The 25,504-nt window shown below is 41.2% G+C and overlaps 6 protein-coding genes across 6 annotated transcripts; all 6 read left to right on the top strand.

Annotated features, from left to right (window-relative positions):
* Nucleotides 1-4,646: 4,646 nt before the first annotated feature.
* On the top strand, nt 4,647-4,841 carry LAESUDRAFT_644660 (uncharacterized protein; the record flags this gene model as incomplete). Its single annotated transcript, XM_040903871.1, has 1 exon — nt 4,647-4,841. The coding sequence occupies one exon, from the start codon at nt 4,647-4,649 to the stop codon at nt 4,839-4,841; it is 195 nt and encodes a 64-aa protein (XP_040768168.1).
* A 345-nt stretch (nt 4,842-5,186) lies between these two features.
* LAESUDRAFT_644583 (uncharacterized protein) lies at nt 5,187-5,927 on the top strand (the record flags this gene model as incomplete). Its single annotated transcript, XM_040903866.1, has 1 exon — nt 5,187-5,927. A coding segment is annotated over one exon (741 nt), but the record flags the coding sequence as incomplete, so codon positions are not given.
* A 1,132-nt stretch (nt 5,928-7,059) lies between these two features.
* Nucleotides 7,060-7,389, top strand: LAESUDRAFT_644879 (uncharacterized protein; the record flags this gene model as incomplete). The annotated part of the gene is made up of 1 exon (XM_040903883.1): nt 7,060-7,389. The coding sequence occupies one exon, from the start codon at nt 7,060-7,062 to the stop codon at nt 7,387-7,389; it is 330 nt and encodes a 109-aa protein (XP_040768166.1).
* A 4,010-nt stretch (nt 7,390-11,399) lies between these two features.
* On the top strand, nt 11,400-11,988 carry LAESUDRAFT_614928 (uncharacterized protein; the record flags this gene model as incomplete). The annotated part of the gene is made up of 2 exons (XM_040903199.1): nt 11,400-11,634; nt 11,681-11,988. Coding segments are annotated over 2 exons (543 nt in total), but the record flags the coding sequence as incomplete, so codon positions are not given.
* Nucleotides 11,989-12,422: 434 nt separating this feature from the next.
* LAESUDRAFT_644954 (uncharacterized protein) lies at nt 12,423-12,701 on the top strand (the record flags this gene model as incomplete). The annotated part of the gene is made up of 1 exon (XM_040903887.1): nt 12,423-12,701. The coding sequence occupies one exon, from the start codon at nt 12,423-12,425 to the stop codon at nt 12,699-12,701; it is 279 nt and encodes a 92-aa protein (XP_040768164.1).
* Nucleotides 12,702-24,969: 12,268 nt separating this feature from the next.
* LAESUDRAFT_627188 (uncharacterized protein) lies at nt 24,970-25,224 on the top strand (the record flags this gene model as incomplete). The annotated part of the gene is made up of 1 exon (XM_040903349.1): nt 24,970-25,224. A coding segment is annotated over one exon (255 nt), but the record flags the coding sequence as incomplete, so codon positions are not given.
* Nucleotides 25,225-25,504: the final 280 nt, after the last annotated feature.

Raw genomic sequence — 25,504 nt, 5'->3', positions numbered from 1 at the left:
TAAAATGTTTTAAAATCTTTTTTTCGCTCTTTTTTGATTAAAGATGATGAAGATATTGTGACTATATCACATCCTTATTTATATAGTAAGCTAGTACTAAGATATAGAGGTTAATACTCAGGTTTATATGTTAGCGCTATACTAGTATTAAGGTCTGAAGGTTGGTACTATGCTAGCACTAAGCTAGTACTAAAGTTCAAATGTTAGTACTTATTATGAAGCATTTCCCGTAAACCTTCCTGATCACGTGTGCTTTCTCACATGCACTAGTCCACTCTGCAGTGGACAAAGACCTAAGTATAAGATGTATACTGAGTCTTCAATAGTCAACCTGACTATAATGATGTTTATAGTAGTGTCTGTGACTCTAGTCATGAGGTAGCAGTGTGGTTCTTCACTCTACCCTTGCTAGGTCTCACTGAGCAGCTACTCACAGGAGACATGGTGCCATTTTCAAGCATATAATATGCTTAGCAAATAATAATTAGATAGTCAGATTCTAGTTCATTATTTGTATTGATTTAATTTGTCTAGTAAAATTAACATTTGAGGCCATACATGGGATTGTGCAAAATTCTACAGGCCAAATTCAAACTTTACAGAATGCACATAGTCACAAATATGGAAATATAAATGTCAACCCCCGCCAATCCATTATGTTGAATTTCTTATGAGAAGTATAATACTCTCAAACTATGGTTTGTAATATACCACAGTTTCATATTGGCTATCATATTCTAGATTTGCAGTGGCACATGTAATGTCCACTTTTTATTGTTAAAGGTTGACTATCTAATTAACATTTGTCACAGCATATAGCATGCTCGAAAATACCTCCATGTCTCTAGTGACTGCACATTCACTCACAGGTTACTAGATTTGCTGATTAGACTCTAGACAAGTGCATGAGCTTAAACACCCCTTGAGAGAGAGTGCAAATTTCAACTGATCTCGATGATCAGAAGTATCAAGTGACTCCTTAGGAATGAGGTTCTAGTGCAGAGAACGGGGTTCTTAGAAATAAGGAGGAAGAGATTAGTCTTCTTCTGCTGTTCTGTGCCTCTTATATAGTCACAGACCTATAGTCTGGGGTACTAGTACAAGGGGCCTCTGTATAGCTAAATATAGAGAAATCACAATCACATTACTAACTGCTGCGAGCCAGATAATTGGTGAGCTAATGTTAGTACAAGGTGAAACACATACTGAGATCTGGATCGCAGATGCTAGAGTGAGTCTAATCATGAAAACGAAAAACTGCTAACTCTAGAATATGTCCTCAAGACCTATGAATCATAAATATCACATAACTGTAAAAGAGATGCTGAAACTGTAACACAAGCTCTCCTCTTTAACTGGCAAGACCCTTGACAATTCACTCACCAACCAGATCCCCTTGAATGACCCTCTCACACATACAGTCTGCTGTAGACCAGAATGATAGTGTGGTCAGGCATGACCTCCCTTTCATCATCTTCCTCACCTCAGACTTGTTAGAAACTGATAGATTGCCAGTGCAAGATGGAGCTATCTTGATGATAGACAGGCTCGAGTTAATCTATACCATCAGTCAGCCATTCTGGATGCTCAATCATCATGACAAGGGGCTGATAGGTGACTGACGTGAACTCATAAGATGTCTTGGTGTCACTGTAGGTGACCTGGTCGAAGAACATCCTAAACCACTCAACCTCATATTGCTTCACACCCTCCTCCTTTTTGACAAAATGGACACTGATGATGCATGTGCAATCAAAAATAGAATGCCAGTCATGCATGCCAGGGAGTGGAGGTGGATACTGAAGAGTGACCCATTGGCTGAAGACTCGATGAGGTGAGTCTTCTGCATAGAGATGTCAAGCGACCTTCAGGTTATCCCAGATGAAGATGAAGGTGTGAAAGGTGGTGAAGTCACTAGTGCCAGTCTGATGCATATAGAGCCAGTGGCCATCACACTCCATCATGAAGGTAAGCAGCATGGTGATGTAGATATTGTAGGGTGTCACAATGTCAGGAGCGATGAGTGAGACCTGTCTAGCCTCAGGGTGGATCGAGAGCTTAGCTTCTTGAGTATATTTTATTTGCTCATGGATAATGTCAGCTGATGCTGGTGAGAATCCATCCTCAGGTACGTGGTTGTAGGGGCAGGTCAGCTGTTCATCATCAGCATGACCTGCCTATTTTTCATCCACAGAGCTCCCTCAGCCACTTCTCATTTTCCAGTCACCTTCTGTCATCCATCATCCTACTGGTTTAGCTTCTTCATCCTCCCATCATCGATACTCCCTCCATGAAGCTACAACTGCTTCATCACTGATGTCATTCAGGGAAAGATGCTTTTCTCTGTCACTGTTGAGATCTTCAAGTCAGGCTGGCTCTAACGTGCTGTAAATGGTGGTGGTGACATGAATGTTGAGAGACATTGATGGAGGAGGTAGAGTGATGTGATTCTCTTTGTCTCAAGAATAGATCTCTTCGTAGAGTAGGAGGAGGTGATGGTCCAGTAGAGGGAAGAGAGGACCATGGCTTATATCTAAAATCAGATGCTCCTCTCCTCTTGTTCATACCAGTCCATAGATCACATGTTGGCCATTCTAGGGCAGTCTTCTGGTAGGATTGCCATAACCCTGGATATGGTAGAGTGGACCATGCTGAATGCATCTAGAGCAAATGAAAGGAATGTCAGCAGAATATCAAAATGAAGCAGATGCTCTATATCATATGAAGGTGGGGGTGTTTTCACACTGAGTCAGTCATAGACTGCTGTCAGAATGGTTCTGCACTGATCTGGGTCGAGCTTGGGAAGGTCAAGTTCTTTTGTGAGGTACATTGGGTAATTTATTTGCATGAACATTTCCCATGTTTCATCTAGGTTGATATCGATGTCATCCTTGAGTGTTACCTTGGGTCTATTCACTTGGAATGGGAATGGGTAAGGAATGCTGATCATTCCATTGGCTCAAGGTGTTAGATACAGTTGCTGTCATGTTGTCTTGTATCTGTTGATCAGGCAGAGGTGGTGAACTTCATCTGCAGCTTAGAGGAGCAGCACCATGCAGTCTCAGATGGATTGTGTTACTGTATATTCAATGTTGGCATGGTCAAAGTTGGCAAGATCCTGGAGGGTGTACTCAATTTCTCTAATGGTGAGGTAGATGCAGAATTGCTGAATGACCTGGTACTGATGATCATGGGAGGAGTAGGCATGGACTTCATTGAGAAGCTCAGTGATTCTAGTGAAAAAGTCGATAGCAGTCTTGAGATACTCGGGGTGCTGCATGGGCATTAAGAACTGAGGGTTCAGGCCAAGTCATGCTCCTTTTTATACTCTTACAGAAGCTCACTAGCATTGCCCATTTCAGTTTTCTTTATCCATGATTTTAGCTCAGTGAATATCCTGCCCACTTAACCAGATATTCATTCTTGCTGCATCAGGCTCAGTGTCACATTATGGACTTGATTTCAAATTCTTCTTCTCCTTCGATAAGATCTGGAGGTGGTGTTGAATAACTATCCCATGTGTGCTAGTCTGCTGATAAGGCATGAGAAGCACAGCATGAAACACTGAATGGATCTTCCATGATGTGGAAAGGTCTAATTTAAATGGGAGAGATTCCAGAGCTTCCTTGATTCAGAAAGATCCTTCTCATTTCAGTGCTAGCTTGTTCAATTTATAAGGTCTTTTCAAATTAGCAGCTTCTAGCCGGACCTTGTCTTCTTTCTTGAATGTCAGAGATTCTGTTGTGGTTCTTGCTGATACGTGGGCTTTTGCCTTGATGATTCCTTCTGTGACCTCCTTGCAAATAGTGCTGAGAAGCTTGAGTTGCATATCAATGTCAGAAGTCTCATTCTGTGAGAATAGCTCTGGCATTCTCCGTGGTTCATATCCATACCAGATTTCAAAAGGTGACTTCTTTGTCACTGATGGGTATGGAGATTATGTGCAAATTCTGCTTCAGATAGGAATTGATTCACTGTTATGGTTGTTCAGCACAATACATTCAGAGAGATGTCTCCAGTTCTTGATTCATTCGCTCCATTTCACTGTCCATCTGTGGATGGTAGGCTGTGCTCATAGCTGACTTGATTTTAAGGGCTTTGCATAGTGCTTGGAAAACCTTGGATGCAAATTGTGTTCTAGTGAAAGAACGGGTCTTAGAAACAAGGAGGAAGAGGTTGGTCTTCTCTCCGTGATCTGTGCCCCTTATATAGTTGCAGACCTATAGTCTGGGGTACTAGTACAGGGGGTTCCACTATCCTAAAGATAGATAAAACACCAGAGCTTAGCTGCTGCAAGCCAGGTAATTGGTGAGCTAAGAAAAGCATAGGTGAAATAGAAAACCTAGAACGAAGTCTGGATTGCAAATGCCAGAGTGAGTCTAATCATGAAAACGAAAAACTGCTAACCCTAGAATATGTCCATCAGACTTATGAACCATAAATTGTAAGTGTCACGTGACCATGAAGTGCTGAAACTGTAACACTATGTCGCATAAAGTAGATCATCAAGAGAACAAGTATGTGCTCTGCTCCTGGATCACCACTGCATGTCATGTCCCAAACTCTTTTCAGTATTTACATCTAAGATCACATTAACAAGCACAGAATGATCTCAAAAAACTCAACTCAAGATGAAGAAGACAAAGATGGTCAGATTTCCTCCATCTCCTCTGATGGAAGATCTGTCCGCTCAAATGATCAATGACTTTTGTGAAGACATCAACAAGGACAAATTCTTGAAATCTGCTTGTGCTGTGTGTGGTCAATTGCATCTCACTTCAACTCTCTTCAAACTGTCAGATTGTGACGTAGACCTCCGAATACTAATGCCCACTACATAAGCAATGACCAGAAAGGAGCGAGAAAGTATCCAAGATCCAATAGCGGAGCTGAAAGGACCAGTTGTGCTACCGACTTGCGATCACGTTTATGCAGAATGTCTACGTGATCTTGAAAAAGGTTCACTCTCGACGGATGCTCTAGCTAATGGTCTTTGGATTGGAGAGATGTCTTTTCAATTGCGAGACCTAACCTGGTGTGAAAAAATGCTTACATCAAGGGTCAAGCACAACTACTGCATAATTCAGGTCAAGGTATCAGGTATGTGGAAAATGTGTGCCAATGCCATATGCCATTCTGTGCCAATGCTCAAGATTTACTGAGGCTTGCCTCCTAGCCAGGAATAGCTTGACGAAGTCCTCGCATTCATATATATCGGATCTTGCAAACCTATAGGTAAAGAATTTGCCAGGACACCATTTTTAGTAAGGCGTAACAAGGTTACTAAAGCATTGGAGTGGTTAAAGCTAAACCACGAAGATTACATGAACTTAAACATCTCATATGAGAATCTCAATGCCTACTCAGAGAATGTTCCTCCTGTGATCATAGACTATCATGATGGATATATGAACAAGGCTCCAGAAGCTACTGCGGTTAACAATGTGAATCTGGATAAAGGTATCGTGAAAGGTTCCTGTCCATTCACCGTTCACAGGCTCACTGGAGATGCCTACGTCAACCTCTTGGCAGATGATTATCAATCAATAAGGGCAAAGGCTATTCATCAGTTCAAAAAGAGCAAGATTCTGGGTGTTGGTCAAGAACAAAATCCTCAAAGCTTATATCATAACTCTCAACTGTATCCTCAAATGTTTCCCTGGCTATTTCTATATGGCTTGAGAGGCCTAAACAATGATTGTGGATCAAAATGGGTGTCCGAGTCCAAAAGAAAGCAACAGTTGCTTATGTATCATGATAAGTGTTTTCAACTGGAACCTTATTTTCCTCTCATCACCTACAACTACGAACAGATTAAAAATGCGACCATCACCGGGTTTTTGCTCATCAAAAAACAAAATTTTCATGAGATTGCGAACAAAATCGTCAACTTGCCTTTGTCCACTCTGGAAAGTCTGATAACCTGACTCGCAAATGGTCCCATAAAGCCTGAGAGTGATGAAGAGAAGGAGTGTTTCAAAATTATCAATGACTTGAACCATATCGCAGCCAAAGTGCAAGGATCTTTGACGAACCAAAAGTGAATGTGAAATAAAATATGGGCACTGACATCTTATCTGGGTGCACCTTCTTGGTTCATCACCTTTGCCCCAGCAGATATCAATCACCCCATTGCACTTTATTTTGCTGACACAAAACAAGAGATCATACTGGAGTTTCATACCAACAATGAACACTGGCAGCTTATTGCGTCTAATTCAATTGCAGGTGCTCACTTTTTCAAATTCATGGTTGAGCTGTTCATAAAACATGTCCTAGATGTGAATCAGACCCACTGAGATATATATGGAGAGACCACTGCCTACTATGAAACGGTTGAATAGCAAGAATGCCTAATGTTGCACATGCATATGATGATATAGATTAAGAACTGTTTAAGTTCTCAGCAGATCCAACAAAGAATTCTTAATCACAACTCCAGTTTTCAGAGAGAGATAGTAGAATGCCTTGAGAGTGTACATGTAGGAGAATTTCAGAACAGAACAATGGAGAACATTTACCAGCACATCAATAAGTTGAATGCAAAGGAAGGACACGTTCCCCCTACACTTACCCTGCCCAGACCTGTGCCTGTTCGATGTACAGAAAAAAAACTGCCACGACTGTCAAAAGTGCACCACCTGGAAAAAAATGATGGAATGAACAGTCTCTTGAGGTGGATGAGCTCATTTATCTCTCAAATCATCATCGATGTCTTCAAGGATGCAAGGATAACAAGTATGAGACCTGCAAGGTCCATTTCCCTTGAACAACTTATACAGAAACCATGATCAATCCTGAAACAGGAGCTCTCAATATGAAGAAGGGTGAAGCGTAGATTAACACACTCACACCAGTAGTTATGTATCTTCTTTAATGCAACACGGACATCACAAGTCTTATGTCAGGAACTGCGATCAAATCAGTTATCGCTTATATAACTGACTACATCATGAAAATCCCTCTGAAAATACACGTAATGTTTGAGACAGTCCGCAAGATATTCGATAGAAGTAAGACCCTTATCACCGGAACACGGACAGAATACAGAAAGGCCACATGTTGTTGACAAAAATTGTTAATGCTTTGACAGCTGGTGTGGAGATCAGTGGACCATTGGCCTGTTTGTATCTCTTGAAGCATAAAAATTACTACACAAACTACTCTTTTAATGTATGCATGTGGAAAAGTTTTATGAGAGAAGTATGTACAGCCTGGGAGGATGAGAATTCAACCACCGAAGCAAAGGTATTCACCAATCCAGAGGCTCCAGAAAAAGTCATATTGAGTCAAACTCAAGGCAAGTTTGTACTGCTCTCTGTCGTAGATGATTACATATATAGACCTTCTATCTTTAATGGAATGTGCCTGTACGATTGGATATGGTGAGCAAAGAAAGAGTCACAGAAGTTTGCAAATGATGCTTCTGATTGTGACTTGTCCTCAAAGTCTATATGACCATTCATCGATGATAAACAATCACTGGGTAAAGCAATCAATAATTTGAGGTGAAAGATGGTAAAAATATTGAGAAAAAAGTTCAAATCTTTTAAGCATCTTCACTGTCAATTTGTGATAAAAGTATTTAAAATATTTTTAACATCATTTGTTGTAAAAGATAATGAAAAGATTGAAAGGAGATTGCATGAAATATTAATAATCATTTCTTGAATCATTTTACAATCTTTCATATAAAACTATGATAAAAAGTTTTAAAATCTTTTTTCACTCTTTTTTAATCAAAGATAATGGAAATATTGTGACTATGTCACACCCTTGTTTTCATACACTAAGCTAGTACTAAGCTATACTAGTACTATAGTCAGAAGAGTAATATTAAGATTCTAATGTTGGCAGTATGCTAATACTAAGATTTAAATGCTAGTACTATGCTAGTACTATGCTAGTATTAAGGTCTAAAGATTAGTACTAGGCTAGTACTAAGGTCTGCAGATTAGTACTAAGGTTTGAAGGTTAGTACTATGCTAGCACTAAGCTAGTGCTAAAGTCCACTATGCTAGTACTATGCTAGTACTCAGGTCTGGAGGTTTGTACTAAGGTCTGAAGGCTAGTACTAAGATCTGAAGGTTAGTACTATGCTAGTACTAAAACCTGAAGGTTAGTACTATGCCAGTACTATGCTAGTACTAAGCTAGTGCTAACATTTAGAGGTCAATACTATGCTAGTACTAGCATTAGAGGTCAATACTATGCTAGTACTAGCATAGTACTAACATTTTGACTTTAGCACTAGCTTAGTGCTAGCATAGTACTAACCTTTGAACCTTGACAGTAATCTGCAGACCTTAGTACTAGCTTAGCGCTAACCTTCAAATCTTAATACTAGCATAGTACTAGCATTTAAATCTTAGTATTAGCACACTGCTAATATTAGAATCTTAATATTACTCTTCGAACTATAGTACTAGTATAGTGCTAATATATAAACCTGAGCATTAACCTCCATAACTTAGTACTAGCTTAGTATATGAAAACAAGGATGTGACATAGTCACAATATTTTCATCATCTTTGATCAAAAAAGAGTGAAAAAAGATTTTAAAACTTTTCATCATAGCTTTGTATGAAAGATTGTAAAATGATTGAAGAAATGATTATTAATATTTTATGCAATCTGCTTTCAACGTTTTCATCATCTTTCATAACAAAAGATGGTAAAAATATTTTAAATACTTTGATCACAAATTGACAGTGAAGATGCTTAAAAGATTTGAACTTTTTCTTTAATATTTTTACTGTCTTGCAACTCAAATTATTGATTGTTTCATCCAGTGAATGATGCCTAAAGCTTCAAGATGAAGAGGATGAACTTCTTCTCAGATCATTTTTACACAGAACGTCAGTTTGCAGCACGAGGGATGAAGAAAGCAAAGATGAGCTTGTGCTTGAAAAGGAAGAGAATGAAGAAAGCTCTTCTGAGGTGATCTACTCCGATGAAAAAGAAGGTTGTAAAGAACAGAGTGGTGGTGATGACGAGCTGCTGCTCATCTCTTATAATGCAAAGACATTTCAGGCAGATGAGAAGGCACATATTGCTGACTGTCAACTCGAACTTGCACACTTTTTACATGCTCACCTTCAATATCCATCCAAGGAAGTAAGGTTGCTGCCTGAGGATGAGAGCATGATTCCCAATTTCATTGGTGGTGCACTGCCTTGTAGAGACAGCAGCAACTGAGAGGAGTACTGCATGACTATGCTAACCTTATTCAAGCCCTGGAGGTCAGGACAAGACCTTAAACCTGATCATATGATGTCATGAAATGAGACGTTTGAGCAGCATCATTTTATCAACAGACAGAGACAAGTCATGGACTATATGCACATCAGATATGAGTGTAATGATGACAGAGACAATTTTGCAAAGTTATAAAAAGCAGACACAAAAATTGAGGGTATGCCATTTAGCATGAACAACAATGATATGGAGGCACTCGATGATGGTTATTGAAGACAAGATAATGCTGACGAAGTTACGGCAGACTATGATGTTCTAGACAATGTTTCTGAGTGGGATAACTTGGGAACTAAGGCTCAATTGCACTTGGCACACATGATGCACGCGAAAAATATCATGCACACTTCTGGATGGATGGACAATCTTCCAGAAGGCTGTGATGCTGTGGAAATGCATTTACCATCTACTGCATTTTGTGACAGAAAGGGACACACAGCTTTGGGGTGGTGATCACTTCTTGCTGATCGAAAGCAAGAAATCATACAGTCTCGGACTGATCAAGCAGTTGCAAACAATGTTGTTAACAAGGCAACTGGAGCTGCAGTAGAGAAATATGTAGATGTGGTCAAAGTGATTGACATGCTTTATCTGAAGAAGGGTTTCAAGGTGAAAGAGTAAAAAGACCAAAAGCTCATCGACGATACTAGCAGCCTCTTCAATCTAAATAAAGAACAGGAATGTGCATTCAGAATTGTTGCCAATCATGCCATGAATCTCAGTGGAGAACAGTTAAAGATGTACCTCAGTGGGATGGCAGAAACAGGTAAATCTCAGGTCATAAAGACATTGATTCACTTCTTCAATGAATGAAAAGAGGGTTATCGATTGCTCTGTATGGCTCTGACTGAATCTGCTGTCACTTTGATTGCCAGCTCAACATACCACTCTATACTAGGAATGAGCAAGTATACTTCAGAATCAGCTGTCAGCTTCCTTCAAGTGAGAGCGTGTCTTCAGTGTGTCGAGTATATTTTTTTAGATGAGGTGTCAATGGTAGACTGTCACAACTTGTACAAAATATGCTCGAGAATGTGCTCAGTGGTAAAAAATGAGGGAAAATCATTCAGAGGAATAAACATGATTTTTTCAGGAGACTTTGCACAGCTTTCCCCTGTGGGGTCAGGACATTCATTGTACTCTCATAAAGTAAGATCAGTACTGCACACCACCAGCAGTCATTTTGAATAAGAATCATTCACAGGCAAGGCACTTTGGCCCAGTTCACCACCATGGTGATTTTGAGAGAGAATATGAGGCAAAAGCAGCAAACCCCTGATGATGCAAAGATGCGAAAGGCTTTAGAAAATCTAAGATATAAGTCCTGTACCCAGGCAGACATACAGCATCTAAAAAGACATATAGCAGGTCATGCTGCAGACAAGCCAAAGTTGAATCAACTGAGATTCAGAAATGTCTCGATCATCATGGCCTGGAACGCTTACAGAGACAAAATAAATGAGCTTGGCTGTGCCCGCTTTGCCAGAGACAGGACGACAACTTATTACATTTTATTCTCAGGATGAGTGGAGATCAGATGCAGAGGAAAAGAGGAGAAAAACAAAACACGCTGCTGTAAATTCACAGAGGTCAACTAACGTGATAGATCCTGAGACACAACAGGTTTTGTAAAATCTCCTTCATGATTGCACTGATAACCATCTTGGTAAATTAACCCTATGCCTCAGCATGCCAGTCATGATTAGGACCAATGAGGCTACAGAGTGTTGTGTGACCAATGGTGCAGAGAGTGTAGTGGCTGGGTAGAAGGCAAGACCTCTGGAGGATAATAAGCTGGCCCTAGACACACTCTTTGTTCAGCTAACCTCTCCTCCTACACCTATCAAATTGGACGGGCTACTAGAAAATGTGATCTCCATAAGTCATCAGCCCATGAAAATCACTTGCATCATGCCAAATGATCAGATGATCACTATTGTAAGAGATCAGGTGACAGTCATACCCAATTTTGCAATGACCGACTTCACCTCTCAGGACCAGGCCCGACAATGTGTGTGATCTCCAAAACTGCAGGTCTCATCAGTCCATATACATGTGCCTTTCTAGGGGGATCAATATACAAAGGGACCATAATTGTTCAAGGCTTTGATGACCATAAACTGATGAAGGGCATCTCTGATTCACTCAGGCAAGAATTTAGAGACCTTGAACTTCTGGATGAGATCACAACCCTTCGATATAATAAGAAGTTGCCAGACATAGTTCAAGGCATAACCAGAAATCCTCTCATAGTATCCTATAGATCATGGAAAGGAACCCAGTACATCTTCAAAACAATGCACAGATCTCTTAAGTGGTCTAATGAAGACCCATACCCACTGAATGATCCAGAGCCTGACAGTCCCTGGCAAATTGTCAGTAAACCAACTAGACGTAGTGATGATGCAAAAAAAAACCTCACTAGCACAGGATAAACTGAAGGAACTTAAACCCGTGTATAAGCATCTGCCTGCTAAAAGAATAAAAGCTTTGCTCACTGTTAGCAATGACCAGGGTGAAAAAAAGAAAAAGCGCATGCGTGTCAGTGATGAAACAGGCCTCGATGACAAAAAGATGAGGACCGCTTCACCCCTTTCATTATACTCAAGCCCTGTCAGTTTTATATGGGATGAGAACAACTACAGTTGCGCATATGATAGCCTTTTCTCCATACTGCTCAAGGTGTTCACAGATTGTTCACAGCAATGGAATGATACTGTCAAGAACCAGAATGACTTTCTCCATAAGTTCACTAATGTCTTCACAAAGATACTCACTGGTAAACATTCTATGGAACATGCAAGAGATGCTATCCATGCAAAATTGCAAATCGCACATCCTGCGACATTTCCTGCCATGGAAAAAGAAGGCACGGACATCTACAGTTTGTGTTCTGCTATGTTTGAGCCTTCATCCTCCAACGTTACCGTCCATCTTCACTGCCTCCACTGCAATGTCAATGTAAATACAGAAAACACTTCCATTTATCTATGGAACTGCAGTTTGCCCATCTGGAGAGAATCCTCTGCTAAGTTAGGTTCCTCAAAAAAAACAGAAAGCTATCAGAGGGGCTGCAAGCTCTTTTTCTCAGAAAGACTCAGTTGTCATGCCAAACCTGCTGCACAAGACTAGTGAGAAGATATGTCTTTGTCAATACCTCAAACTTCATGGCATTCATAACGAATGGTAAGCAACTTCAGCTAGATCCTACGGTGTACATCGGTGAAGAAGGCACAAGATTTTGCTTGTGTGGTATTATTTATTTTGGTGGCTTTCATTTCACTGCAAGGATTATTGATATGAATGGTCAGACATGGTACAATGATGGAATTGTCACCAGTAATACTTCAACATTAGAAGATCCTCTCAAGATGGCACATCCTACTCTCCTCAGTAAAGCGCATCGTAGAGTTAGCTCTGTGGCAATCTACACTAAACTTTTCTGAATGTCTCACCTTCATTGTGCTGGTCTGAAGTTTACTACTAAGACCTTCTCAACTAGTAATATAATTTCCATTTGCTCATCTTCTTCGCCTGATCTCAATACCCATTTGACCTCATATCACTTTCTTGCACACATTTATGCACCATGAGTCAATCACTCCAGCAATGTGTATACTGCTCAAACTGTAGTTGTAAGTATCTTTGACAAACATTATTAAAAAAGCCCTTATAACTTTTTATGATCACTGATGTGACTGTTACAATCACCTTTGACAACATATAATTTTTAAAACACCTTACAACTTTTATCGTTACTGTCATGTAACTATGATTGTAATCATCTCCGATAAAAAAACATGCAAGTATGATTACAGTTCAACAAAAGCTAAAAGACAAGCTTAAACCATTTTATTTTCACTTCATTTGACAATCTATATAATTACGCATCTATGATTGTATTATCTTTACAAAATACTTGCACCTTTTAAAACTTTTTATCTTAACTTTTTCAAAAGCAATTATTTACCATCACTCTCACACAACCATGACTATAATCATCATTGACAATATAAAACTTTTATTATCACTGCATTCAAAATTTTCTACAATCATGCATCCATCTTATATTATCATTGAATGAATAATCACAATGTTTCATGTTTTCAACAGCAAGTTACACCATCACTCTCATATGACCATGACAAAAACTTCAACACTTTTATCATCACTCTCATGCAACCTTTACTATAATCATCTTCAACAACAGTTTTTCTAGCAACTTTAACCATTTGTATCATCACTCTGTTTAAATTATTCTTACAATATCAATTCTAATCATTACTTAATTCAAATTATTTTTACAATATTAAAGTTTTTTATATTCACTTTTTTAATAGCAAGTTTTTACCATCACTTTTATACAATCATCATCACATCATCATCTTTAACAACAGTTGTTTTTACATTTTCAAAACAATTTTGATCATCACTATTCATTTTTACAATTCTCAAAACTATCTACATTCACTTTTCAATAGCAAGTATTTACTCTCACCCTTATACAATCATGAGTATAATTACCTTTGATCACAGAAAAGTTTTAAAAAACTAAAACAATTTTGATTATCACTTTATTTGAATTGTCTTTATAATATCAATTTTTATCATTGCTCTATTGAAGTTATTTTGATAATCTTTAACATTTTTTACCTTCTTCTCAACAGCAAGTTTGTACCATCACTTATATACAATTATTATTATACAATAATCTTTAACAACAATTGTTTTAACAACTTTAACAATTTTTAGATTACTAACTCATGAACAACCATTTAATGATTCAATGGCATGTGTGAGGTTTTCAATGTCAGCAGCAGTGAAACTAGTGTTAAGCATAGCCAAAAGTTGGGCAAAGTATCACAGAAGCAGTAACATAGTGTCACATATGTTATGTTTACCTTCTCTCACCTTGTATCCATACAGACCATACAACGACCATCCCATCAAAATAGGGACATGGAACATAGCATCTTTGAGGCTGTGGCAGGTCAATGGTGAGTTCTGTCCTAGCAATAATTACACCATCAAACTTGACGACCTGTCTCTTCTTTGGAGGTGACTCCTTCAATGTAGCAACAGTTTGAGATCTGGATAGACCAGTGACTGGCTGATCAGGTGCTTCCTCGTTGAGCCTGAATCTAACTGTGTGACTCACCAGTGCCACTGCATGAGAGATGCATTGGCATGGATGGGTCATCGAGGGACTGGTCCATTGGATCGACCATAAGACCTAGTTCAAAATCATCTATAGAATCTCCTGCATTCTGAGTTTGTGATAGGAATCTAGAAAGTCAGTGTCACTGCATGAGGGATGCATTGGCATGCATGAGTCATGGAGGAATTGGTCCATTGAGGCATCTAGACTATACAATGGCCACCTCATCAAGATAGGGACCTGAGATAAGCATCTTTTGAGGCTGTAGCGGATTAATGTCACTGTACGAGAAATGCATTGACATGCAAGCAACCATGAGGATGGGAATACTTATAGTGAGGAGAGTGAAAGTCATTATAGAAGTTCAATAAGTATACCTCCATTGAGAATGATGCTTCTTTTTCCTCCTCAGCAAGAGGCTAAACTGTGGCTCATTTAAATGTGTTCTGCATGTGAACAGGGGGAGGCAGTGGGGTTATCAGCTTTCACTCATTGGCTGATCACCTTGAAATATGAATAGTCAGTGATCTTGAAGACCCAGGTGTAGCATTTCTATCACTCATCACTTTTAAGGGAGTGATTGATGCATGCTGCATCGACAATGAAGGGGTCAATTGAATCAAAGCCAGATGAGAAAAATCAGTGCCAATTATAGATGATGGTGCTGGAGTTGGGTCATCGAGGAACTGGTCCATTAGATTGACAATACGATCTAGGCCAAAATTATCTATAAAATCTTCTGCATCCTGAGTTTATAATCAACATGATCATGTTATGGGCCTAGAGGTAACAAGCATAATCAGTTGAGGCATCCAGACCATACAACAGCCACCCCATCAAGGTAGGGATCTGAGACTTTTTTTTTTTTTTGAACATTTATTCATACCCCACGCTATGTGCGTCCTGGTGACCCGAAGATACACGGAACATTGTAACTAAGAGCAAATCGCCAACAAGTGTGAAGGCGATATAGGGGAGGCAGTAAATGCAAAAATAAACCGGTCGCTCGGATAAACAACTACATGACAATGTCCACATCACTATCATGCACCTTCAAAGATGGGCCAGCGGTGGGAGAGCTGATCGCGCCTGCACCGAGTAGGTCAGTGTTGAGGGCAGTGGGAGGTCAGTACTCGGCCTGCTTTGGGCACTGGATCGAGTCTGCGTGGTGGAGACCACGACAGTTGATGCACCGCGAGTGCGGGCAAAGTTCGGAGGCAGCACGATTCTCCTTCGTACAAGAGGTGCATCAAGAACGATGCGAATCTTCATGATGACGGTCGGCACACATATGGCAGCAGAGCCGTCTGGTACACCCTTGGGAAAGGTGGCCATATGCCCAACACCTCGTACACTGTCGGAGATGCAGCTTCTCACGCCATCACGACGTAGTGACGGGTGCACCGAAAGCGAAGAGGGAGGTGTGGAGGATGGTGGCCAGAGCGGTGCCTTCCAGGTCCTCAAAGCCGAGTACGACGGACGAGCGGGCACCGTCGATGAGCTCAGGTCGACGTGCCCAGCGTGGAGGTTGGGTGATGGAGAGGCACTTGATGGCCAGATTCCTGAGGAGCTCCTCTGACAAGGCAGAGGAAGAGTGGACCTCGGCACTGGGGGAGGTCCTAGTGTACACGTTGTCGAGGAGGACGCACGACCACTTACTATCCCTGGAGATATTTTGGTCGGCGCTGATCCCCAAAGTGAGGCGAATGGTCGGGAGGTGAGCGTCGATGCAGGTGTGCGAGGTGGCAGGTGGGAAGACGAGAACGAGGTTGCCGGCGGTGCTGGGGTAGGCAGCTAGGGCGATGAGGCCCTCCACAGTCGGGATCAGTGCCAGGGCCCGGTTAACGTCGTTCAGCGTGACAGCAGGAGGGGTCGAGACGAGGCGTTCAGGCATCTTGCCCGAACATCGAACCACATACCTCACGGGCGCAGGAGCACGCTTAGGTGGCGGTGCGTGCTTGGGCTCAGGAGCCTTGGGGCGGGATGGAGGGTTCGGCGTACGCGCGGAATCAGCCGGGTGCGAGGAGGTGACTGCCGTCACATAAGACCGGGTACGGCTGACCTTTGTCTGAGGTGGGACTGGGGTGCGACTGACAGAAGCCAGCGCAGCAATGTCCTGACTCACGCGTACTTCGAGAGCGGTGAGCCGGGTTCCCAGGTCATTGCGAAGGGCAAGTATAGCAGCGGCGACTTCATCGACTGCAGGCGAAGGGGCTGGTGCAGTGGAGGGGGTCCGAAGTCGAGATGCCAGCATGTCGTAGAGGGCCGCATTAGCCAGTACGGATGCCAAGAGAGGGTCGGTGGGGTTGAGGCTGGCGAACCAGCCTGACACGTCGTCGAGGACCTTCAGGGCAAGTTCCAACTGGCTCACCATATTACCAGCGGGTGATTTGGAGGGTCTGCACAAGGTGACGAAAAGTTTGAGTGCATGATAGAAGGCGAGAACAGGAACATAAGGTGGAGGCACGATGGGCGCCGCAGGCGCCCGCATAGATGGTGGTGGTTGCGGTTCAAGAGGCATGTCTGAGACATAGCATCTTTGAGGCTGTGCATACTTATGACAAGGAGAGTGAAAGTCATGACAGAAGTTGAGTGTGCAATTTCTCTGTAGCACATACCATCACTTACAGCTATGGATGTGTGAAGATGTGGTGAGTTCAGGCATCCAGACCATACAAAGGCCACCCCATTAAAATAAGAATCTGAGACATTTGTAAAAATAATTCAAATAAAGTGATCTTAAAAATTGTTAAAGTTGTAAAAACAACTGTTGTTAAAAATGAGATAAAACTGTTGTTAAAGATGATTGTAGTCATGATAGTATGAGAGTGATGATAAAAATTTTAAAAGTTGTAAAAACAACTGTTGTTAAAGATAACTATAGTCATTGTGGATAAGAGTGATGGTTCAAACTTGCTGTTAAAATTAATTCAAATGAAGTAATGGGAAAAATGAATATTGTACAATTTTAATAGTAAAAATGAATTTTATAAAAATAATTCAAATAAATCAATGATAAATATTGTTAAAGGTGTGAAATAAACTGTCATTGAAGATGATTGTAGTCATGGAAGTATGAGAGTGATTATAAAAATTATTAAAGTTGTAAAAAAAAACTGTTGTTAAAGATGATTATATAATGATAATTGTATAAAAGTGATGGTTATCTGCATTCGGAGTTTGTCATCAACATGAACATGTTATTGGCCTAGAGGTAACAAGCATCTCCATCTGGACATTATCATTCTTCTCTTCAAGAGCAGTTACATGTGGCTTCAATAACTATCACAACAAACTCATAAAAGTACAAGTAAATTTCAGGACCTCAGAAATCGTTCCTGTCAGAAATGGCCCTCTTATCCAAGTCTTGACGATATAGCATATCTGAATATATTGAGCCAGACAAGTTCTACCTGTGCTATGTTTAATGTTTCAGATAATGATTTGTATAGTGCATCAGTGTTTGATCAAAAGCATACATACTATGCAATATACTCAATGAACATGGTGAGTGTGATTATATCTATCTATAGCAGACTTTCAGCTTAAAAGAGTGAATAATTGTGAGGGCTACAGGATCTATAAATATGCCATCCACCCAGGATTTGCAAACCAAGTTTAAGATAATGAAAAGCTCTTCTGAGGTCACTTTGATATTTTGACACAGCTCAAATTATGCAGTACTACAAAGGTTCATGACATTGTGAGAGGGGAATTGAATGTCCAGAAAGGGCATCAGAGGGCTTGAGGGCTCTGAATGGTGGCCTCAACCAAGTTTCAGATAATGAAAAGCTCTTCTACATTTTAAATATTGCAGACCCTGCAGCATTATATATCACTGAAAAGATGACACAGATATCTAAAGCTTGTGTTCTGCTGTCTTTCAGTCTTCATCTTTTAATGTTATCATTCACCTTCATTATCACCACTACAATGTGGTCATGAATGCAGAAGATGCTTTCATTTATTTATGGAACTGCAGTTTATTACTCTGAAGAGTCCTCTAACAAGTTAGGTTGTTCAAAAAAATTTTAGATTGGCTGCAACCCCTTTTTTCTAAAAAGACTTACTTCACATGCCAAAGCTGCCATGAAAGACTGATCAGAAAATATGTATGTATTTGCCAATAATCCTAACTTCTTAGCATTTATAACAAATCAGAAGCAAATTCAGCTAGATTCTGCTGTGTACATTGAAGAACAAGGCACAAAATATGGCTTGTGTGATATTATCTATTTTGATGGGTTTCACTTCACTGCAAGGATTGTTAACATGACTGATCGAATGCGATACAATAACATAATTGTAAATACTTTAACATTAGAAAACAGTGCATGTGTTTATAAATGTCTACTAATGCAACAAATTCATGTTAACAGAAGCTTGCCCTGGATACACTTTTGTTAGCCAACCATATTGGTGTCTCCATCAGTTGTTGCCAGCTCCATGAAGATTATATCTCACCAAATGTGCTAATTGTGTCCTGTAAATCATAGAAGGAGATAAACTAGAGCATCGATAGCAGCCAACATAACAATGAAATACAGAGTTTCACTGAACTAGAGCATTGATAGCAGCCAACATAACAATAAAATAAAGAGTTTCACTAAAATTGTGTCAGTGATGTGAAAAACATCAATGACAAAAAGAAAGATGGACTGTTCCTCATCGCTTACCATATACCTGAGTGTATTTCAACTGACTTCAATTGAAATAAATATAAATAACCTTTTTACTGAATACCATATATTTCAGGACATCTATTAGCAATAAATTGAATGAATTTGTGACAAGTCAGATTTTTGAAATGTTCTCCTTGCCAATTTTTTTACATGTTTGATAAGGCAAACACAAGTATATTTGCTCTCTATTAATCACATTGCCGGATGCTGATGCACTTCCTATTACTTCAAAGAATGGTATACGGGTGTGTATCTACAGTTTCTATTTTGTAACTCGACCCAGCAAAATTTAAAACATTGTGTGAGCAGAGTCTGGATGTGGTTTTTGATAGCTCATCCTTAGAGATCCCTGGGCAACATGCCATTACCCCATATGAAATAGTGCAAGCTACGATTTGCCCATAACGACTGCGGTTATAGTAGATGATAAGAAGAGTATGATGCAGGCCTGATCTAGGAGCTAATGGCAAGACTTAAGTCATATATTAGCTTGCATGAGAGTGCGACCTTTAGTCTGTCTGCAGATCGAGTTTTTAGCTAGGTGCAGACTGTGCTATGTGGGAAACTTGTCATTCTATACAATCTCATGCATCTCTTCATTATGTTTGACGTGAAAAATGATGTATACTTCACTGGAATATATGTCTCGAAATGATAAGATGAATCTGGTTAGATCAAGAGCTCTAAATGTGAGTTGAATTTATATAGATTATCCTCTTTTGTCTTATGAATCGTACATTCAATTTCGATGCAAGGATGAGATCAATCCTGCTATTGTATTTTCGTCCATTCGTGACAAGACCCACCTTAGATGCTGATCAACATTAGCTCACTAATTGTCATGGACAGTGGATTCCAGCAAATATTTTTTAATCTCACAGTTGTAGAGCACATGACCTTATAAAAGTCATCTCTTATCTCATAGCCGCACATTTTCTGACCAAAAAGGCTGTAATATTGATTAATAAATTTGGTCAGAAACTTTGATCAGACTGCAGATTGTCTGGCATATTGAGCTGTAATCCTATATAGCATCTAACTTGAGGAACCTGAGTTAAGAGGACACTCTTTTCCTATTGGTGAGTCATGAGACATCACAGTGTAAATGTGAGTAAACTTGTCAAGAAAGCTCTATTCTGTCAGTTTAAACAATTCATGAGCACTCTCAAGAGCATGAATAGACATCGTGGTTGTTCTTACCCCATTTGATATGAACTGGGCTTGAGCACAAGGAACCAGACCATCAGTGATGTGTTTATCACTGTTGTCCTTAACATCAATACAAATGCGAAATGTGCTGACCAGGTGTAACATTCTTCAGGTTTTTCAGTGCCAATGAGATTATTTTGCATGATTACACTGTTTGATCGATTTCTATTATTGCCAAGACACTCAACTCTGCTCTCCAGACATACAATCAAAACTTTATTTTTAATTACCATATCACACATCCATCATCATAAACATATTCACTGGATGGCTTTTCAGATGAGCACATAAGTGAACACTCACTCCTTATCCGAAATGTCAATCATAAAGGTTACCACCAGCCAGAGGTCTTGGAGATGGCAGAACAGAGGTGGTGCATAGAGGATGAAAAAAGGCCATTGTAGTGAAGTGGGCCTTCAGTCTCTGCAGGAGAGATGGACTCATGTCCTGTGAAGGACTGGAGCAAAATGGTAGGATGGTGTGAGAGACAAAGATTATCAGAATGGTTCAGATAGGACAAAATGGGGTGTGGAAGAAAGCCAGGAGAGATCCTCAATGATAGGGTGGTAGAGTGAACTCCGAAGTTTGGAGGTGGATCCTTAATGTGGGGCTGTATGGGCCGGATAGTCTGGGGTATCCTGAAAGATTGATGGCAGCATTCTGAGCTGAGGAGGATTGAAGCAGAACGATGAATGAAGTGGTGTTCCAGCAAGACAATGACCCCAGCACACAAGCAAGAAGGATGGCATGACTCTTCGAATTCTCAGGTCTCAAATCCATAGAGCATGCAGAGTATCATGAGCAATTTAAAAGGAATATAAAAAAGAGTGGAGAAGAAGGAATGGGAAGCAAATGTGTCAGAATCTAATTCAAAGCATGTCAAGAAGTGGTGAAGGAATGGGAGGCTGTACTAAGTACTGAAAAGTGTGAATTATAAATGCAGATGTGCGCCACAAAAGTGTTGATCATAGGATCGAATGTGCTAAAAATATAATCAGAGCTGCAAAGGATTTGGTAGGCGCAAAAATAGGGATTCAACGAGCTCTTGTATAATTCATTTGATCCATTGATTGAGGAGATATTTTTACTATTGAGAGTGAGCAATCCTATAAATAGTTTTGTGGGTCACTGTATATTGCATCAGGAATTCTCAGAATAAAGGAATTTCATCTACTATAATCAAAAGGGTAGAAAATCTCTCATTAAGTTAACTTAAAGCCGATAATTTTCTTGTAACATTTCTGACAGGAACGATTAATGAGGTCATGATACTCTTCATTACGATTTCTGAGGTATGAAGAAAAAGTTTGTAGAAAACTGAGGACTTAGGGCGTCTATGCAGCTTTTTTGGTCCCCATGCAAAGTGGTTTCATTTTCCGCCCCCTATCCTGAGGTTAGGAAGAGTCATTCCTTCAAAATGTTCTTACTGCATTTTGTTGTTACTGCTTGGTAAAGAGACATATGATGTAAAAAAAGCATAGTATTGACATAACTGAAATACACGGTGCACAAAACTGTTGATAAGATTGCTCACCTCAACCTGTATAGTAAACATGCCCAACCAATGGACTCGTTTGAAACAATAGTATCTTCGAGGGTCACTTATCAACAGTTATGTGGCACATATCCGGGTTCTATAAAACTTGTACTCTCAGTACTTGAGGCATACCTTCAATCAGATTCTGACACACTTAGCCTCCCATCCCTCCTCTATCCCACAACTCTTTGATGGCTCCCGATACATCATAGTGTTGAAATCATGGTTTTTGAACCAATCCTTGATGGTCTGCCTGGTGTGCTTGGGGTCATTGTCTTACTGAAACACCACATCCTCCACAGCTTTGCCGCAATCCTCCAGGCTATTCTGCAGCTCACAATGCTGATAAAGGTCTGCATCCATCCTGCATACCCCACGCCATCCCAGCCCATGCAGCCCCACACCATCAAGGACCCACCTTCAAACTTCTGGGTCCCTTCCACCAATCTATCACTGAGACTCTCCCCTGGCTTCTTCCACACCCACCTGGGTAAGAGGGCCATTGAAATGCTGCAGGTTTGCAATGTGTAATATGTGTAGAAGAGCTTTTCATTATCTGAAACGTGATTGAGACCACAAATCAGGGCCTCAAGCACTTTGATGTTCTTTCTAGGCATTCAATATCCCCCACAATGTTATGAACTTCATGATTTGAGCTGTGTTGAAATATTCAGAGTGGCCTCAGAACGGCTTTTGATTATTCAAAACTTGGTTGAGGCCATCACTGAGGGCCTCAAACCCTTCAATGCCCTTCCTGAGCATTCAATTCCCTCCTACCATGTCATGAATCTTGGCGATCCTGTAACCTTTCGATCATAGGTTCATCGAGTGTGATGCATGAACTCTGAACTGGGCCAGACGTAGTTCAAGACCCCTGTGACCTGGAACCAAAAGTTCAGTTTCAGGCGCTCAATTATGTGGGAGATGTATGTTGCCAAATTTGTAGATTTTTGGCACCCAGATTGCCGCATGTACTGTATAGTTGTGTTTACGAGGTTTTTCTTGTGCTTGTTGCAGCTGCCAGACGGACAGCCATGCCCTGCATGTCACAAGCGGTTGAGGACCAGGCTATCGAGATTGACGCGGCGGCTGACATCTCGTCTCCTTCCCCACGACGCCTCAATCAAAGATCTAATTTAAGTCACCGCTCTCCGATCTTTTGACCACCAATGCTCGATAAAGCGGGGTGGATGCTCAAGCAAGTTTGGACCTTTAGAACACCTTCCCAAGAGTCTCGCGAAGATGAGCTATCAACGTTTGACGTGTTGCGGTGGAAAGGAAGCTTTCATGTGTATCTATGTGTTGTAGACAGTGGGTCTGCTCTATTGTGTCTGACAAGGCACATCCGGTATGTAATACTAGCAATCATTGCTTCGAGACCAAACCACAGAGTGATTGATTAGCTAGTAATGGATGATAGTTCACAAGACTACGGCTTGCCAGTCAGGATTGGGATATGCATCCCACCGAGAAGCACTTCACGACTGCGAAAACTGGGTGAAAGGATCCAAATTTCCGCCACGTTGAAGCTATTGTGGCTGCCGTGGCATGATAAGGGGCGTACCCACTAGGTCGTCTTTCTCCTTGACATCCAACGCAGGGAAATTCGGTTCGATGACCCTATAGGCAATGCTCCGCGCTCGCAGGATATCGCAATTATCCAACGGTGGCTAGCATGTTCTCGGATGGGCGCGTTCAACCTGGGTGATGATCTCCCACATGGGCTGCAGAATGATAGCTTCTCGTGCCCTATCATCGTTGTCATCATCAAGCATATGACATAGTCGAACTTTGTGGTCTAGCTTACACAAAGATGTGTTCCGTATGCGGGAGTATCCACGTATTGTAAACAGTCACATGAACTAAGTATGGTGGCCGTATGGGCGTCACATGCTAATGACTTGTCTGTCAGAGCACGGAGCGGACCAACACATCAGCCACACAGCTTCCTCTCTGGAATATCACCAAAGAAACTAGCAGCGCCCTCTCATAATCAGTTAAAGGAAGTGGCCCACTTCTTGCTTACTTCCATCGCATCAGTCGCGAGGAATTTCTCAGAGAAGTCCAGAGCAATTCGAGTTAGATCGTATGTATACGAGGACAAATGCCGAAAGAAGGCTGGTGAAGCCACCGAGGCCAAGCAACAATGCCAGCGTGAGGCTGCATGTCATTGGAAACAAGCACAGCGTAACAGACAGAGATTCTTACAGGACGGAGGGACAGCAATGGCAGGGTTAAGAAGGTCAGACAATATGTAATTTTCGATCACTATATTTAGACTCATGCACATCGGAAGCAAAGCGATAAGGCAATGCAGGTGTGTGCTTGGCGGCAAAGTAAGCATTGTTGAGCTGTCCCGACCACATGAGCATTCCAAACCTGGGACAGAACATTGACGGAACTGGGTGACCCCGCAAGCATGTGCATCAATCAAGCGAGCGTAGTGATTTGTTTCAACCCTTTCTCAAATTGTGTCAACAGCCAATTCATGCGGCATTAAAAATGTTCCCTCAGACATTGCGCGTACTCTCAAGACACGCAATCTCCATGATTTTGCTAGCATCACCTCACAAGTAATTGGAAGAATGATCGATCGCTCTGGACAGCATTCAGAATGGTCTAAGCAGGCGGAAACCATCATCGAGCCAATCATGTCGGAATTCTGGTTCGTTCTCTTAACCTGAAATGGATTGCGCAGATCGTCAAACTAGCTAAACCTGAACTCATAGCCGCAATCACCCGGTGAACTGATTGCGTTGCGGGTTGGCATATCTCTAGCTGCTGCTCGTGCCATCATGATAGGCCATATTGAAAATGCGGGCCCAGAGTGTTACGCACCAAAGCCAAAGATGGTAGTGTATTCAAATGCAGCCATACATTCATGCGAAAATATTGGCACATGGAGCTCGGTTGGTCCCTCCGTGCCCCAATAAGGAAAATTTCAGGTAATGCTGATGACCAATGCCGAGATTCATTCATGCGACAAGGCCAGGACATATGGAACCATGGCATACCGTTCTGTCATATACAAGAGCGAGCAGACACTCGCAAACGCCAGGAGGCAGATGACCTATTCAAAGACTGATACACATTCCCGTTCATGTGCAGCTACGTTGACAAAATCCTTGTTCAATCGTCAAAAGGAAATCTATAAGCTGCCTGACAACCAGGCATGTATCCTTCGTCTCGACGTCTGGAGTGTCCATCGTGGGCAAGAGTTCTATAACTGGCTTCCCGCAACCTGTCCGTGGATTCTCCGCGAATATGTCCCTGGAGGCTGCACAGGATTATTCCAACCATGTGATGTAGGGATCAATCGGCCTCTTAAACATGCGATACGACAAGTTGTAAACGAGGATCAACAAGAACGTCACTCGGAGGAGCAAAAGTTAATCCACTTCGATACTGATGTGGGGACATGCGAGATAGAAGCGTAGTTCGCTGGTGGATGCTTGGCACGCTGTGAATAAGCCCGAAATTGTCTGAAGGTGCGCTTGCCTTCTACATGACAGCCATCACTAGAACTGGCATTGTAGCGTAGGAGGAGGCGTTCTGAGGGAGAAAATACATAAGCGCCCGTGAAAAAGCTTCGGGACGGTGTGACCTTTGAACTGCCTTTACTTCAGGGCCCGTGATGCATGACCTCTGAACTCAACGCCAGTT

Source organism: Laetiporus sulphureus (genome assembly GCF_001632365.1).
Source record: "Laetiporus sulphureus 93-53 unplaced genomic scaffold LAESUscaffold_5, whole genome shotgun sequence".
Lineage (NCBI taxonomy): Eukaryota > Fungi > Basidiomycota > Agaricomycetes > Polyporales > Laetiporaceae > Laetiporus > Laetiporus sulphureus.
The sequence above is the reverse complement of the archived record's forward strand: the minus strand, read 5'-3'. Positions and strand labels throughout refer to the sequence as shown.